At 50.9% G+C, this 15,838-nt stretch overlaps 1 protein-coding gene across 2 annotated transcripts in view; it reads right to left on the minus strand.

Annotated features, from left to right (window-relative positions):
• The window catches only part of ZSWIM5 (zinc finger SWIM-type containing 5), a 97,883-nt gene that overhangs the window by 6,282 nt on the left and 75,763 nt on the right, over window positions 1-15,838 (minus strand). For both annotated transcript variants that reach the window (XM_030454872.1, XM_030454873.1), the window contains exons 3-10: window positions 14,570-14,718; window positions 13,813-13,963; window positions 8,349-8,528; window positions 5,893-6,069; window positions 3,390-3,536; window positions 2,313-2,450; window positions 1,597-1,857; window positions 1,035-1,170 (exon numbers count right to left, since the gene is read on the minus strand). In XM_030454872.1, the coding sequence (XP_030310732.1) occupies window positions 1,035-1,170; window positions 1,597-1,857; window positions 2,313-2,450; window positions 3,390-3,536; window positions 5,893-6,069; window positions 8,349-8,528; window positions 13,813-13,963; window positions 14,570-14,718 (1,339 nt within the window). The remainder of the gene's footprint in view (window positions 1-1,034; window positions 1,171-1,596; window positions 1,858-2,312; window positions 2,451-3,389; window positions 3,537-5,892; window positions 6,070-8,348; window positions 8,529-13,812; window positions 13,964-14,569; window positions 14,719-15,838) is intronic.

The raw sequence follows: 15,838 nt of genomic DNA on the forward strand, positions 1-15,838 counted from the left end.
CCATGTTGGCTTTTAAACCCATGAGTTGGTGCTGGTATCACTAACTCAATGGCTAGCCAAGGTGTGCAAGAGGGAGACTGTTCCCCTGGACAAAGTGACCACCCAAGTGTCTCTGCTTTCCTCACTTGTAGGCCTGGGGTAGGCACGGGACAGCAGAAGCACAACTTTCCCAGCCCATGTCAGAGACATCCTAACACAGGGGGTCCAGCTGGGAGCAGGGGAAAGGCACTAAGAGATGGTGAGGGAGCAATGTGCACCCCTCCCAGACACTCAGTTCCATTCCTGCTTGGAGGCTGGAGATCTTAGGTCTGGTGGGCCATGGTGTCCCCAGGTACTGCAGAGGCCCTTGGCTGCTTTTCTATGTTTAGAAACTTTTCAAGACCCATCCAGCCTCTGCCAAAAAACTGCAGTACACAGGCTGATGTCTGAGGTGTGCCATGCACCAAGAAGGGAGATGAAGCAGCTCTTGGCATCGGCCCCATTCCCAGTCGCAGAGATGGAGCTGGGCTTTAATGCAGGACATAATGGAACCATGGTCTCCACCCAGCCCTGAAAAATTCTCGAGCCTGGGGCAAATTATCTGCCCCACTGTGCTTGGGTAACAGCCCTCCCTGAGGTCTGAGAGGTCTGCAGGGTGCCCAAGGCCTGGCAGACAGAAGGCAGATGACAGCATCATGCCTGCCTGGGACCTGCTCCAGCAGAGCACACCTGCCACCAGGACAGGCAGATGATGGTCCAGCCCACAGTAAGGGGCTGGACAGAGAGCTGGTCCAGGAGATATTATCAGGCCCACGTGAATCCCTGAAGATGGTGCTTGAAAACTAGGAATCAACCAGAGAGCAGAAGTCTCTTCGCATTTCTGCTTGGTGCCCGAGTAGCACTACACACAGCACAGAATGATCCCAGGGATGGCAAGTTTTAAGACTGCCTCCATCCCATCCCTGCTTGAGGGCTGCAAAGCATCCCAGCTTCCCAGGGAAACAGAGGAGGCAGGCAAAACTGAAGGGCAGAAACAGAATAAAATATGCACCAACCTCATGGCCCGCAAAGCCAGCTTGTACGCCAGATCTGCATCGTGGGGCAGCAGAGCAGAGAACAGGTATTTGGCAAAGGTGTGCATGGGGACACTCTCACGGTGGATTACTTCTCCCAGGCCGCTGAAGGGACCACCTAGGCAGAAGCAGAGCCCATCAGCCATAATTAGCACAGGATCTGAGGCTGGGGTTTGCACCACCTCAAAGCTTTGAGGATCTACTCAGCAGCTCCCCGGTGCATTACTCAAGTTGGATACAGGCTAAAGCCTGCTCTTTCTTTTTCTAAAAACCCTTTCAGGTCAAAAGCCCTCAGAAGCTGAGGCCACATGCTTAGCACAGTTCTCTGTAACACCTCAGAAGTGGTCTCACCGCAGGGATGTCAGCAAACTCTTGTTTTGACAGATGATGTGGCAGAGCAGCTATCCTATATATTCAGCACCACAACACAGAGGATGAAGCAGGATGGGGTCAGGCAGGTGCAAAACTTGGGAAAGGGCACCCTGGAGATGTAATCAGCACTCAGCTAAGACAGAGAAGCCAGCTACATGGACCAGGCCCCCACCTTCCAGCAGCAAGATGCACTGCTTCCGCAGGGTCTGCACCAGCACCGGGTCCAGCTCCAGGTCTTGCAGCCGGGCAATGATCTGCTCCTCATTGCGGCACACCTTGTCCTGGGCATAGAGACCTTCAGGCATTACTCTTTGCTGACCCATCCCCATCAGGGCCACCTCTAAGGCCAGGGACAGGTAGGACTCGCCGCTGTCTTGGCTGCCAGTGGCAATGGGCACATGCTGATACACTGGGGGTTTGGAGTCCCCAGCATCTGGAAGAAAGAGGAGTGATGCAGTGAGGTTAGAAGAGCCTTCCTAAGTGAACCACAGCAGAGAGAAAAACCTCTCAACTTCAGAATCAAGACCCATGCTACCCTTTCTGCCTGCCTTTGCTCACCTAGAGATGATGGCTAAAAGCTTGCAGTGGGATCCTTCCTGATCTCACCAGGAGATGCAGAAGACCTGAGACCTGTGCAATAGGTTGCACAGCTGACACCAGAGCCAGCCACATGGGCCAGGTCTGCTAAGCCACTCTCCTGCTATGCTCTGTCTGGGAAAACTCAGGGCACTAACTCCACCTTCTCTGCACAGCACCTCTGTCCCAGCTGCTGCTGCAAAGGTGTAGAGAGAGATGTGGAACCCTAGAGTCCTAAGCCTAAGACCCAAAGCCTGCTTCCCAGGCTCAGCCACAGCCACTAGGAAGAGAGCCAGGAGGAACACTTGGTACCTGAGATTTCAAGGCAATTTTCCTCTTCTAATCTACAAGCTTCAGTAAGGGTGAGAAAGAGGCAGCCAATGGGATTCAGAGGGTGGCCTACCCAGCCCTCCAAGTTGGTGATGGTTGTTGCTCCTCGTTGCAGCAGCTCTGCAAATAAACCAAAAAAACAAATAAAACAAAACAGAAAAGAAAAATATAAAATGAGGAAATTGAAGATGAGTTCTGCATCCAGAGACCAAATGCCTTTTCTTACCACACAGGCTTTGGACATTGGGATCTCCAGGGCTGACTCGGGCACAGTAGCTTGTGAGGGCAAGGAGCAGCTCACAGCAGCCGCTCCATAGGCTGCCACAGACTTCAGAGGAAGCAGGCACCCAACAGAAAAAAGGTGCCCCTAGGGCCACATATGATGCAGTGGCTAGGCACCTCTTATCTAGGAGGACACAAGGTGCTGCAGAGTCTCATGATGAGAGTCTATAAAGCCAGACCTGCAGGACTCATTTGCACTCGTAGCCTAAATGTTTTGAAAACATAAGCAGAAATCTCTCTGGAGATGACAAAGATTCTCAGTGAGTCTTAAAAGCTCCATCTTTTGATGATCACAAGATGGCTGAGCTAGCAAGGCCCAGGAGTCACTGATGACCAGCAGTGCTGCAGTAACTGAGCCCAGCTCTCTGCCAGCTGGGAAAGGAGAAACACTGGTCTTGTCTCTGATACCATTTCCTCATTGAATACAAGGTGGAGGTAGCTGGTACAGCCAGTTACTGCAGCTCTGCAGACAGGCAGCTCCTCTTAAACGCAGGAATCACCCACTGTCACCCTGTACAATCCTTACATGCAACCAGGCATGTAAGTAGTGGGAATAAGAACACCCCTGCTTTAGCATGAAGGCACCTTTCTGTCATCAGGAGGAAGGTACCAACCCAGTTTGGCTCAAGTGATCAGATGCTTAAGTTTGTTTGAGACAGCGCTGCCTGCTGTCAGCCTCTGATGCTCTTGATGGGGCAGCACTACTCTCTGAGGTGGAGAAGACTTTCTCAACCAGACGGACCTTTTGAGATGCTTCTTCCACAGCTCTACTCATACCTTTCTTCTGATGCTTATATATCTCCAGCTGCCTTTGCTGCTGCAGTCGCAGGGTGTTTATTATGGCAACAGTCAGTCGGAGAGCTTCCCTGGGATAGCCATGGGAGCGCAGGGCATCCACTCGGGCACAGGCTGTTGGGACATGTTCTGCAAAGCAAGGACAAACACAGGGGCATGGCTGAGCCAGAGGAGCACAGAAACTCAGGGAATGGTACTGATGGAGGAAAGAACCTGACAGCACCAGGCTTCAGTGCATTTTCTTCCACTGGTCTACCCCATGCCCCAGCTGAACTCCTGCTCCTCCCTTGAAATCATCCCTTTCTCCCTGCTCCTGGCAGGGATGCCTATCAGGGATGCCTACCAGGAATAGTAACAGCATTCCTACCACATGCAACACACAGCAACCACTTCAGTACCTAAACCCCCACCTCCACAAACCTCATCTAGTGGAAGTGTTTCCAACACACCATTGCTGCAATATGACAGCTCCAAACACAGGCTGTTACAACCCTGCCAGTCGTTTCTCCTAAAATCGTTCATGGACATTTCTCTCATTGCTGTGCACCCAAACACTTCTTGGCATCTCATGCAACACCTCTCCCTGCTCTCGTGGCACAGGTGATACATGGGGTAAGGCTATGCATCCAGCACTGCACTGGGGGCACTGGCAGATTTGAGGTGACATTTTGAACTGCTTCCTTAACACCTCCATGGAGCCAGCTCTGCAGAAATTCCATGTCTTACGCGGTTCTCCTACCTGGTGTTCTATTATTAGGAATAGTTGCATGAACCTACCCCCCTCACCCTAAGACCCACAGTTGCTTAGAAATTCATCTGCTCCTGCTGTTTATGGCTCACCTGAAATCACAAGCAACTGTGGAGAGGATTATGACTGAGAAATTAGCAGGAGCAGATGACATGACATGCTGCATAACAAGCAGTGAAAACCCATTTTCTTGCAAAATGTCCTATCATAAGGGGGGGAAAAACACAAACATAGAAGATCTAGAATTATGGTAGAGGAGTAATTTCTATTCCTGGAATTGGTCAGAAAGCTTTGAAAATGTGGATAACCACTTCCACAAATGGAGTTCCCAAATCCCAAAGGTCACCCGCAAGGAATACACAAGGAAGAGGTTTCAGAACAAACACATCTGTAAAAGAGCTTCTTGTTCCTCCCTCTGTTCATTTGCTAAATGGATGAAATAAATATTCAGCTTCTCGCTGAATTCATCACTTCAAGTTGCTGACACATCACACTCCTCTCCCAGCACTGAGTCCCTGAAGGGGTGCCAGGAAAGCAAAAGCGCAAAATCCAAAAATCACAGCAAATACAGCAGAAAAATAATATGCAACAAGCAGCTGGGCCAAAGGGATCACCAGAATCCAGATTATGCTAGGGACAGAGGAGCTGTTGCCACCACATTCCTACTAGATGGAGTCCATGGAAGCACTAATACACCACTGCTGCCTCTGGCTGCACAGGGAGGAGATCCACTGCCAGCAGCTCTGCAAAACTCTGCCTGGAGTAACTCTCCTGCTCCCACTAAGTTAGTGGAGGTGTACCAGTTCACATGAGCCTTTTTTAAACTTATCTCCTGGTCTTAATAGCAACTTAGTGCCTGCTGCTCCACAAACATCTCTGAATGCCTTTAAATATTGTCCTCCCATTTGGCTGGGTGATGGCAGACTCTGGAGTGGACAGCACTGCAGTGCTGGGGTTTGACCTCTTACATGTCCATACATTCATCTTTAGGCCATCCTCATAAGGATGAGGCATCCACCCTCCTGGAAGAGTAGGGTGCTTATATCTTCCATTCTGGGGTCAGTCTGGGGGAGACACCCACACCAGGCACCCCTTTGTCTCACTAGTTCTCACCCCAAACATAGTTGCTGAGGGTCTAAGATCTGCCCAGGGTCACAACTTTGCAGTAGAGAAGCTGTGTGGCTTGAGGAACATGGAGTAAAGGTCTACAACACAGGAGGGTTCTGGGCTTGACTGGTCCAGTATGCCTTTAAGCTCACACAAGGCTTAATTTTATTGCCTGCTAATTGCCTTTAGAAGAAGACCAGAGAGGATGAGGGCAGGGAAATAAAAATCCAGAGGATACAGCTGTGCTCCCCAGACAACTCTGAATGGACTTGAATGGACTTGATATGTCCAACCCCCCTTGGTGCAGGGAACAATAAGAGCCTGAACTGGGCTCAGCCAAACACTGGCAGGATGAAAAGAGGACACAATGACCCTGGTCCAATCTGCCCAAAGGGAACTCAGACTCTAAAGATGTGGGACTTGTTATAAGGACTGTGGCTGGGGTGTGGGAAGGCATCAAGTTCTTCCACTCATTCTACTCCTCAGGCTAAGGGCCAGGGAAGCACTTACAATCTAGGATGCAGAACCTTGCAAGGACTCTTTCTCCCCTAACAACAGGGGCAGGGGAGCAACGGGGGTTTCTTCTCCCCTAGAAACAATATGCAAGGGGCTGCTGGTTTGGATGCTCACCTAACCACAGTGGCTGCCCTTGGGAGTTGAAGAGGAGGCTCTCGCCCTCCCGCTGGTAAGAGGGAGAAACGTAGAAGTCACTGCTAATGATGCGCTGAAGGTGGCTGTCCTGCCAGTGGAGGTCACAGCCCTCGATGGCCCGGGTGAACACGGTTCTTCTGGGCCTGGCCAGAGAGTCTGCAAAAAAGAAAAACTGTCAGTAGCCTTGGTGGGGATGGGTCAGCCTGTTCCTGGCCCCAGACACAACCTCCATGGGCAGAACAATGTTTTTACAAGGAGAGCAAAGCCCCACCCAGTCTCACCCCAGCTGTTTCCAAGCTGAGGACAGGGGCTCTGCCTCTTGTGCTGCAGCAGATCGCCTTTAGGCACCTCTGCTGCCCATTCCATCTCTGCTGGAGACTGTCCTCTCCTGAGACAGCAGTGCTAAGTAACCAGCTTGAACTGCTGCTTTGGACAGAGAGGTGAGAACATAGGCAGGGAGTTCTGACAATAAATCCCTTTGGTTTCTGACAATAAATCATTGTCACACACACGGGTGATGCCTCGAAACCTGGGGCTGGGCATTCCCACCACTGTGATGCTCACCATGCAGGGGTCAGGACTGGACTTCCTCAGCATTATTGCCCTGCAAGCACCACAAGCTTGTGGTTCCACTCTGAGGTGGTTCCTCTTTCACTCCATTGCAAAGTCCTAGCTTCACTGAAACACAGCTGCTTCAATCAGCAGCACCTGAAGCCACAAGGAGCCACACCATTATGTCTCATCTGCCTCCAGGAGATAGGGGGAGCAATTGCCTTCCAGCAACCACATCTGGGTGTATGGGAGGGCTGGAAGGGAGGAAACTCTATCTCTGTTCTGTGGCTCCTCTTCCAAGCTTCTCTGTAACTTTGCTGACATTTTTGAAGCTACAGAATACTGGACAAGCATTTCACTCTGTCCAGATGGATCAGACAAATGGTTTGTCAGGAGGAAAACGCCTGTCCTGAGCAATCCTGCTATTGGATCATCAGGGCCGAACACAGCAGGTAGGCTGCAAAATAGGAAGCACCGAAGGGGATGCAACGCTTAATGTTGGGTCCTGCAATGCACCAGACAGGCGGAGTTTAATGCATTCAAGAGGGGAAAACAAAAGGCACAGCTCAAAGTTGATCAAGGGAGGCTGCATAAACACGCTCTGGAAACGATGGCAACAAGCAATTAGCCTGAATGCTGCAGACACCCCAAGGTGGAGAGAAATTAAACAGGTGTTCATACGTAGAGAACCAAACCTGCTCACTTTACCAGGGAGGATTTCAGGAATCAGCTGTCTCCTTCAGTAATAAAAGGGGCTGACAACAATCTGCAGCAGTATTTGCATATGCACAAACATTAACCCCGGGACACCTCCAGGATCCGTGCTGCTTTCAGTCTCCTGCTTGGAGAGGCAGAAGGGTGGCAACAATGGGATATCTCTGGCATGCACTTTGGAAACTCCCCTTGTCTTAAAACAGTGACCTGCTCAGCCCCAGCAACCTGTCTCAAATCCCAGAGTGAATCCTCAGTGAAGCTGGGAACACCAGGGGGTAGTCCCAGGCTGGCACAGCACATAGAGCAAGGCCAGGTTTAAATTAAGCTGCTCCCCAAGGATGCATACAGGGAGGCACAGCGAGCAGCCAGGATGTGTGGTCATGCTCCCCAACCACTGACGGAGGAACTGATCCCACCCAGAAGAATGAAGTTTCCTTCGTGGCATGGCTGCTGTTCCCCTCTCCTCTTCCCGCTCTGGCCACATATAATACAACAAAGAGCTATTCCATTGCAGCAGATGGAGGCACGATAAGAGCAGCAACTTTCAATTCCTGCCTATGTCCCACAAAAGGAAGGGAGAAAACTTCTTAAATTCAAAGGGATCAAATATTTTGTCAGGAATTGAGAAAGTATTTTGGCATGAAAGAACAACCGCATAACTACACTGCTCTGTTGTGCTCGTCACTTTAACTGTGTTTAACATTCCTGACTAATGACTTATCTACCACCTGAATCAAAGGCCATAGGAAAGACTCAAGGGCTGGGAAAGGGGCTTTGCATCATCTCCATCTCCTCACTCTCACGTTACAGACAAGGCTTCCATGCTCAGATACATTTAAATTCAAGAAACAGGGGTTTTCTGTTAAACTCCATAACCAAAGCCTCCACAGACCATAGATGTCTAAACTCCCCAAGGTCAAATTGTTTTGAAATGGCCTATAATTTGGTGCTTAAAATACAGGTGGCTTCACCCAAGATGTAACAAAAAGCCAAACATTCCCAAGTGCACCTAAACCCAGAAGCTGTCAAGATAAATATTTTGTATTCCTGTGACTCCTACAGTCATCACCAGCAAGGAGAACTGAGGTCTTTCAATTCTGGGAGGAGTTTTGACCCAGACCCAACCTCCATAGCCACCCACTGGATTTCCACACCCTGCCCAGACTCACCTTGGCTATGACTGGAGCTCTGTGTAAGCGCGTTGGTGATGTTTGGAAGCTCGTTACCGTAATTGCCATCTTCCAGGGGACAGACATCCATCTCACCCCACTTGCGCAGCTGCCGGAGCCAGCAGGATTTCTCTTCCAGCTTGCAGTGTGGGTTTAGCACCACACACACCCACAGTGCCCCTAAACAAAGCCAAGAAATCAAGGAGGTGCCACCACCATAGCTGTGGGGCAAAGCTCTTCTGCTGCTGCGCTCGTCCTGAGGGGCTGCAAGGTTTCATCGGTGTTCGTAAACTCATTTCAGCATAATGCACAGACCCAGGAGGGGGATTTAGACAGTTTTTAAATAAAAGTAAAACTCCTCTGTAATGAAGCTAAATTATAATCTCATGAGATGGGGGACAGTGGGAAGGAGGGAAGGAGAGAGTGACTGTGTATGGATTTGTGAGCGCTTGTGTCTGCCAGGACAAATCTAGTGTTTGAACTACACATCAAAGCGTGCTTAAAAACACCCTGGCAAGCTGCAGAGTCTGTATCTCCAAAGACTAACCTGATTTTGATCCTACCCACCTTCCAAGTGCTTTAAAGCCTGCTCCGAATGCTATTTCATCTGCCATTGTTCTTCGGGCCATTTGCATTCAACTATTTAAAAAGGAGATTTGGTGTATTTTCTTCCTTTTTTTTTTTTCTTTCCTTTTTTTTTAATCCCCAGTAGCACCCAGCCACAGAGAAACCAGCAGAGGAACCTGGAGCTTGGCTTGATCTCTTGCAGGCAGGAGCCCTTCAAGATGTAAGCACTTGGTTAGAGGTGCCTGTGACTAGGAAGCCCTCACACCCTCCAGGTCAACCATGGGACCTCACAGTCCTGATACACTGTCTGCTGCAAGAGAGGCAAAACCAGGCCCAAGGACATCTGTGGTAATTGAGATCCAACTTGTTCTTTCATAAGACAGGGTTGATGCTGGTGCTGCTTACCCAGCCTTGGTAACCACCCACTGCTCTGAAAAGGGCTGCAGCAAACCAAATAAATGCAAACCCATGAAATCTCCTTTAGCTAATTGCATTTCTGACCAAATTTCCCTGCATGGCTCCCAGAATACAGCATATCCCCTGTCCTGTTCCTGACCCATGGGATTAGGATGGCTTTGTGCTGGCACAGCCATGGTATGCTGTGTCCCCAGGGATGTCCCCAGGCTGAGTAGCCCATGTTGGATCCTGCCCGAGGCACCCGAGACAGCTCAGCCTCCTGCAGAAACACCCTCCCACGCATCTCCTCTGTGTTCAGCAGAGCTTAAGCACCTTCCTTCTCCCTGCCCAGGAGCTGCTCTCTGCCACCTCTCTATTACTCCCAAAGCCATAGTTCCCATCCCAAAGTGACAGCCAGCAACAGGACAACATCACCCAACATGGCTCCTCTGCCCGGTGAGGGGATTCCTCCCCCTGCCCAAACCACCTCCCTCGCTTGCTGTGTTTTGTGCAGCAGCTCCATGGTGTGGCTGTGCAGCTGGGGAGCCAAACATCCCAAAGAGAGGCTGCGACTGCAGCAAAGGCACCCTGAGCAGCTGGTCCGTATTCCAGGCAGCACGAGGCAAAATCAGGCTGAGCAGCAACGTCCTGACTCCAGCTCCACTCTGGTATCTCCCCACTCCTCTGAGTTATAGTGAGCCTTGATGGTGCTTTTGGGGTTCATGTCCCTCGACCTGTCCTCTGACAGCTGGGACCTGTGGACAGGTTTGGCTGAAATCATTAATAAGGTGTGGAGGCTGTGCATGTCTGGCTCCTCTGAGCAGCCTGGCAGGAGAGACGCCATGGCATCACAACGCAGATGGTGGCAGCAGCATTGCATCCAGGAATGGGCATGGGAAAAGGATCCACAGGCACTGAGGATCAGCAAATATTCAAAGCAGCCTTCACCCAGTCTAGTTCCAACCACATCTCAGCTCTGCTGCTCCCAGGAAACCCTACCAACTCCTTCCTGATGAACAGGGGGGAATATTTTTGAGCTGCAAATCAGTGATTAATGCATATACAAGAGAAGAACTCTTTTGAATCTCTTTTGGGGCTTTCAGGGCCCATCCCTACCACAACAGGTCTATACCACTTGATTCCAGGCTCTTGCAGGCTCTACAGGGGCTGCATGGACACAGTATCTTGGAAAAAATAAGGTCTCAGACCCAGAAAACAGGTCTTCCTTCAGGCTCTGGTTACTGCTGAGCCATGGGTGCCTGCCCACTGCTACCCTGAGGACACAGAACCCCTACCTCCTTGGGTGGGCGTGAGCTAAATCCTGTGCTCAGCTCCTGGTGTTGGGCATCCTGGGGTTCTGACTGGTTTCAGCATCCCTTTCCACCAGCACTCCCACCTGTTGTCTTCGCCCCTCATCTCCCACTCCTGGGCTACTTGTGCCAAAAGCAGCCTCCAGCAGTTTCGGCTCACGCCTCTGATGGAGCACACAGCAGCTCAGCTGACAGGTGGTAACGAGCCTTGGTGCTCTGGCTCCACCGCCCCCAGGAATGGGATGAGTCCCTTGGATTTCTGGCTCCCACAGCTTGACTAAGATGCAATCTTTGGAAGCCTCATGACTTTGCATCCTATTTCTGGGAGCCCTTAGAGGCATCCTTTGCCTGCCAGAACACTGTGCCCCTGGGCAATCCTGCAGAGGGAAGATCTGGAGGGGAGATGGGGACAGGGAAGGAAGAGGCATTCGCATCTGTCTCAGCCGCAATAGTTATCTGGAAGATGGAAAAGAGAGGTTTTCTGAGCCCTACAGTCAAGTGAAATCAGCTGACAGCACAAGTGACTCCTGTCCTGAGATGAAGCACCATGCTGGGTCAGACTCCCTGTCTGTTCACATGCTGCAGAAACCTTCATCTGAACTTTCCGATAGCAGGAGGTTAAGCGGGGAACAAAGCAGCAGATCACGATTAAGCTAAGCCTCTAAACAAAACTGCTTTTTGATGACGGGGCTGGGTGCAGGGATGGGGGGTGGGGGTCGGAGCCTTCCCAGCCCAGCAGTCCCGGCTGCTGGCCCCAGAGAGGACAGACGTTCCAGTCCCGCGCCCAACTTTCCAAACCATCAAAGAAATTCTCCTGTTTCCCACAGGGTCGCTCCCCAGCTTAATCTGCTGAAATTCCCCACTGTAAACAAGTGGCTGAGATAAATAAACCCGTCTCCAGGCAGATTAAGGTCAGGCTGCACTTCAGCTGGTTTTTCGTCTATTTTTTGTAATTAGGTTTTAATCGTAAGTACTAATGCGCCAGGGCCAATACTCCCACGCCACAGAGCTCTCCCACCCAGCAAGGCTTTCCTTTGGCTCCCCAGCAGACGGGGCAATAGATGTTCAGTTGGCAGTACACATGTGCAAGCAAATGATGCCCCCCCCCTTTTTTTTTAAACTCTGAAATCCTGTAAAATCCTTTACATTTTCCCTAGCATAAATCCACAATCTTCTTTAGGGCTGATCTTCCAATCCTACGCAGGTCTGTGATGCAGTCTTTGCTAAAATCAATGATTAATTATTAAACACGTGCCCAAAATAATTTCTGAGAGGCCCATTTTTCTCTTCCACGTGGCAGGGGAATGCAGACTGTGCTGAGGCTTCCCACGGCAGCTGGCAACAGGCCCCTCATCCCTCCCTTTGGCAGCAGTGGCAATGCCAGGCAGCTTTGGCATCCATGGCCCAGAGGCAGTCAGACAACGTGCCTTCACCACCCTACATGTCCCAGCTACCATTACCAGTGATGGTTTGGGACATTTCTCCACACTGCTGATGCTCTTTTACTGGTGAACACCACCAACTTGTTGCAGCTCTGGTCCCTCCATGCCTCCAGACTTCCTTCAGAGGGATGCTCTTGTTCCTACAACAAATGCTGCCCAGGGACAAATCCAAAGAGCTCTACGTATAGTCCATGTTCATCCTACCCTGGAGCCGCTGCGCAACACTGTGTCCTCTGTAGGGGCTTCTCTTTAGCATGATGTGCCTACTGAAGGAGAGCCACTCACTCTGATGTGTGTTGGCTGGCACCACAATTCATCTGCTGTCACACTGATCCAGCCCTGGTAATGGCCCTGATGTTCCCTTGCCATCTGCTGATGAGGATGTGCTGTTGCCTCCTCCCACTTTGTCAACCAAAACTACATGGACCAATCTCGTTCTTGTATGGTTAAGCCAGGACTGAAACGCAACCACTCCCACTTCATGTGTGCAGGGAAGAGGGGCACTAGGTTTGGATAGCAGTTTTGAAATCTGGCCAAATAAACTGTAGTTCTGGGCAAATACATTCCTCTGTCCAGGCCTCCTGAAACGCTGTTCATACACGTTTCACCAATGTATTTGATTTCTTCCATACCAGAATTCTGGCTTGGTGGATTTGCCACCTCTCCAGGATCCTCACATATCCAACCATCTAGCTGCAGCATCCCAAAATCCTGAAATTATCTTCCTGGCAAGCAACCGCAGACAAGTTCTCCAGAGCCAGCATGGTTATTTCCATCCAGGGAACTTCACACAGAAGCAAGACATCCCAACCCCTGTCTGTGCAGTTTGGTCAGGCTCTCCAGTCTCAAACAAAAAAAACAAATGCTTGCATTTGTTGGGCACTTGGAAGGATGGTCTGTGATTCCAGCTTCAGTTTCAGGTGCTCGAGACCGTGGACAACCCTCATCCTCCTTCCAGTTCTACAACATCCCTTTGGCCCCAGCCCATGAGTCCTTGCCTTTACATAGCATCTCCTACTAGCAGGTTCCAGAGAAGCTCAGAATCACTTGTAAACTATGGCACAAGTCAAACTACTCACCCAAGACCTCAGATATCCAAGAGAGTCCAGAACTGCTGGGTTAACTGCACCACACAATCAACCTCCCTGGGCCCACGTCATCTAAATGTTTATTCTAATGATATTACGGTGTCAGACAGCTGAGCTGGTGTCTAAGGTGCTTAACTAGAATTACCCAGAACTTCATTTCCCTTAAAGCCAGGCTCTGTGCTGGCCAGCCTGCCCCCTCACCCCTGAAATGTGCACCAGAGCAGGGAGAAACCTGTCAAGATGGGATGAGATTTGGGAACCTGTCTCCAGAATACAGTTCCTCCAGAAACAGCAGTTCAATGTCCAGGTAACGTTCACCCCTGGGGCTCACTAGCCCTTGGGTCCTCCCTCGTGAAGGTTTTGGGGCAGCACACCAAACACCATGCTGCTGCAAGTAGGGGACCAGCCACACTCTGTACACCCATCACCCTTGATCCTTTTGGAGGAGAGAGGCTGGTTTAAAGTGCTGAACTGCGTAGCTAGGGTCTGACCCAGCTGTCCCACCAGGATTTCCCCCAGCACAGGATAGAGTAAGCTCCTGGCATGTCTCAGTGGTTCTGCCCCAAAAAAAGAGAACCAAAGGTCCTTGGGACAATGACTGCTGGCCTGGCAGCCCAGGCAGCCATGCTTCTGCTGCTGTCTGCAAGACAGTGACCCTTACCCAGCTCATCCCAGAGCTGCCGGCATTTCTCTGTTATGCCTGTCCCCTGCTGCCTCCAGAGAGAGAGCCGAGGATCAGCCATGAACTGCTCCGTTATCAGTGTCAGCATCCTGGCCCCATTGGAGTCCCTCATGCGCAGCATCTCCCGGACCTGGAAAGGACAGAAATAATTTCTGTGAGTCAAACCACATTTAAGACATGGTCACCTGGCTGGCAACTCACCAGTCACTCAGTCTGGTGGTCTAGGCTGTAAATATATACATATATATACATATATGTGTGTATCATGTATAGCCATATGCTATAACCTCATACAAGGGATGTGTGTCCATCTGAGTAGCAGCTACAGCCCAGGCTGTGAAGATCACCAAGTGATAAAGAACATGAAAACGAGGCTCTTCTGCAAAGAAATAGAAGAGCCTGTAGGCTGGTGCCACCTCTACATGGTCTTGCAGGCTCTGCAGGGTTGGCCTTCCCCCTCCTCTGTGCTGATGAGGAGATGAGGGAAATCCCTCCCTCGCACAGGGATCATGGCAAGCCCATTGTATGGGAGAAAAGGACCTGCTAGGGATGAGAGGGATGAGGGACCTGCTAGGGATGAGAGCCTGGATTACAACTCCCTGCTCCACGACTGGGTGAGAAGGCACTGGAGCAGAGATTCCCAGCTGTGATGGGCAGCCAGCCAGGGCAGCCAGTGAGCTGCCAGCTACGTGACATGGCAAGGGGAGACAGGAGAGAGCAGTCAGCTCCTCCTCACCTTGGCAAACATGGAGTTGAGCTGCTTCCCCGAGCCATAGTATCCTCCCTGAGATAGGAACAGCTTCACTTGTTCTCGGACCTGTTCCTCATCCAAGTGCCAGCAGTTCTCATCATCGATGCTGGCCCCAGCAGTGGGGTCAGGAGCACCTGGTGGGACAAGGAGGAGAAAAGAGACAACCATGTTCATAGCAGCAGCGTCAACAGTCCCACTAGCAAGAAGTGGGCCTACCTATATTCTATATGGACCCACCTCTACTGTAGCAGCATAGGCAAGGGAAAACCAACCAGGGTCCCAGGCAGTGAGTCCCTGATGGCAGCATCATGCTTTTCTTCCACAGCAGTGGCAGCAGCCATCAGGAGGGATCCTGACCACAGGGCTAATACCTCGCTAGCCCCTCTCCCCACCTGAAGTGAGGAAGAGCAGGAACCTGCCTTCCTTCAAAGCCCTGGGGGAGCAGGCAGTGCAGCTGCAGAGCCCCAAGCACTCCCTGGGCTCCAGAGATTGCCTGGGGTGCTCCTCCTCCTGCTCCGCATCACTGGTTTGTTTAAGCATCAGTAAAGCTCCAATTCCTGCAAGCCCTTCTCCATGTTAGAAGCAGTGCAAGTTAGATACCACTGTGTAGGGGCTCCAGAGCCCTGAGTTAAACTCCTGGTCCCGCCCCTCATTTGGTTTAGGACAGGAGACAATCCCTGCGCATCAGTGTACCTGCCTGGGAGAGACCCTCTGCTGGAAAGAGCAAAGGATCAATAATCCTTCAAAGAGCAAACTGTGAGTAGAGCAGGGCCTTTGGCAGGGACACACCTGTGTTCACAGGCTCTATTTCATCTTCAGGAGGGAAAAAAAAAAACACCAAAAAACCCCAAAACAAAACAAAACAAAAAAACCCCACAAATGCTTTATACAACAGCTTGGATCTACCTCCCATTGCCTTGTCCCTTTCAATTCCCATTTCCCTCCATGAAGTGCTGCCCTACCTCCCAGCAATGTCCCAGCTTCCTGGGCTCACAGGGCTGGCAGCAGAACAGATCTAGTGAACAGCCAGGAGGACAAAAGGGAACAGGAACTCTGCTTTTCAGCTCCCCCTTTTCGAGTCCCACTCTGCAGAAACTCCTCAGGGAAAACCAGTGCCAAGAAGGGGTGGCTAGAGTATGCTCCGTGTCACTTTGGTCTGTTTCTCCCACCTTGTCTCCCTCTTGAGTGAGAAAGGGAGCTCAGCATGGGAAGAGCAAGATGCTGCATGGACAGATAAGGGATGTTGGAGCCAAC

This window comes from Calypte anna, chromosome 8, assembly GCF_003957555.1.
Source record: "Calypte anna isolate BGI_N300 chromosome 8, bCalAnn1_v1.p, whole genome shotgun sequence".
Lineage (NCBI taxonomy): Eukaryota > Metazoa > Chordata > Aves > Apodiformes > Trochilidae > Calypte > Calypte anna.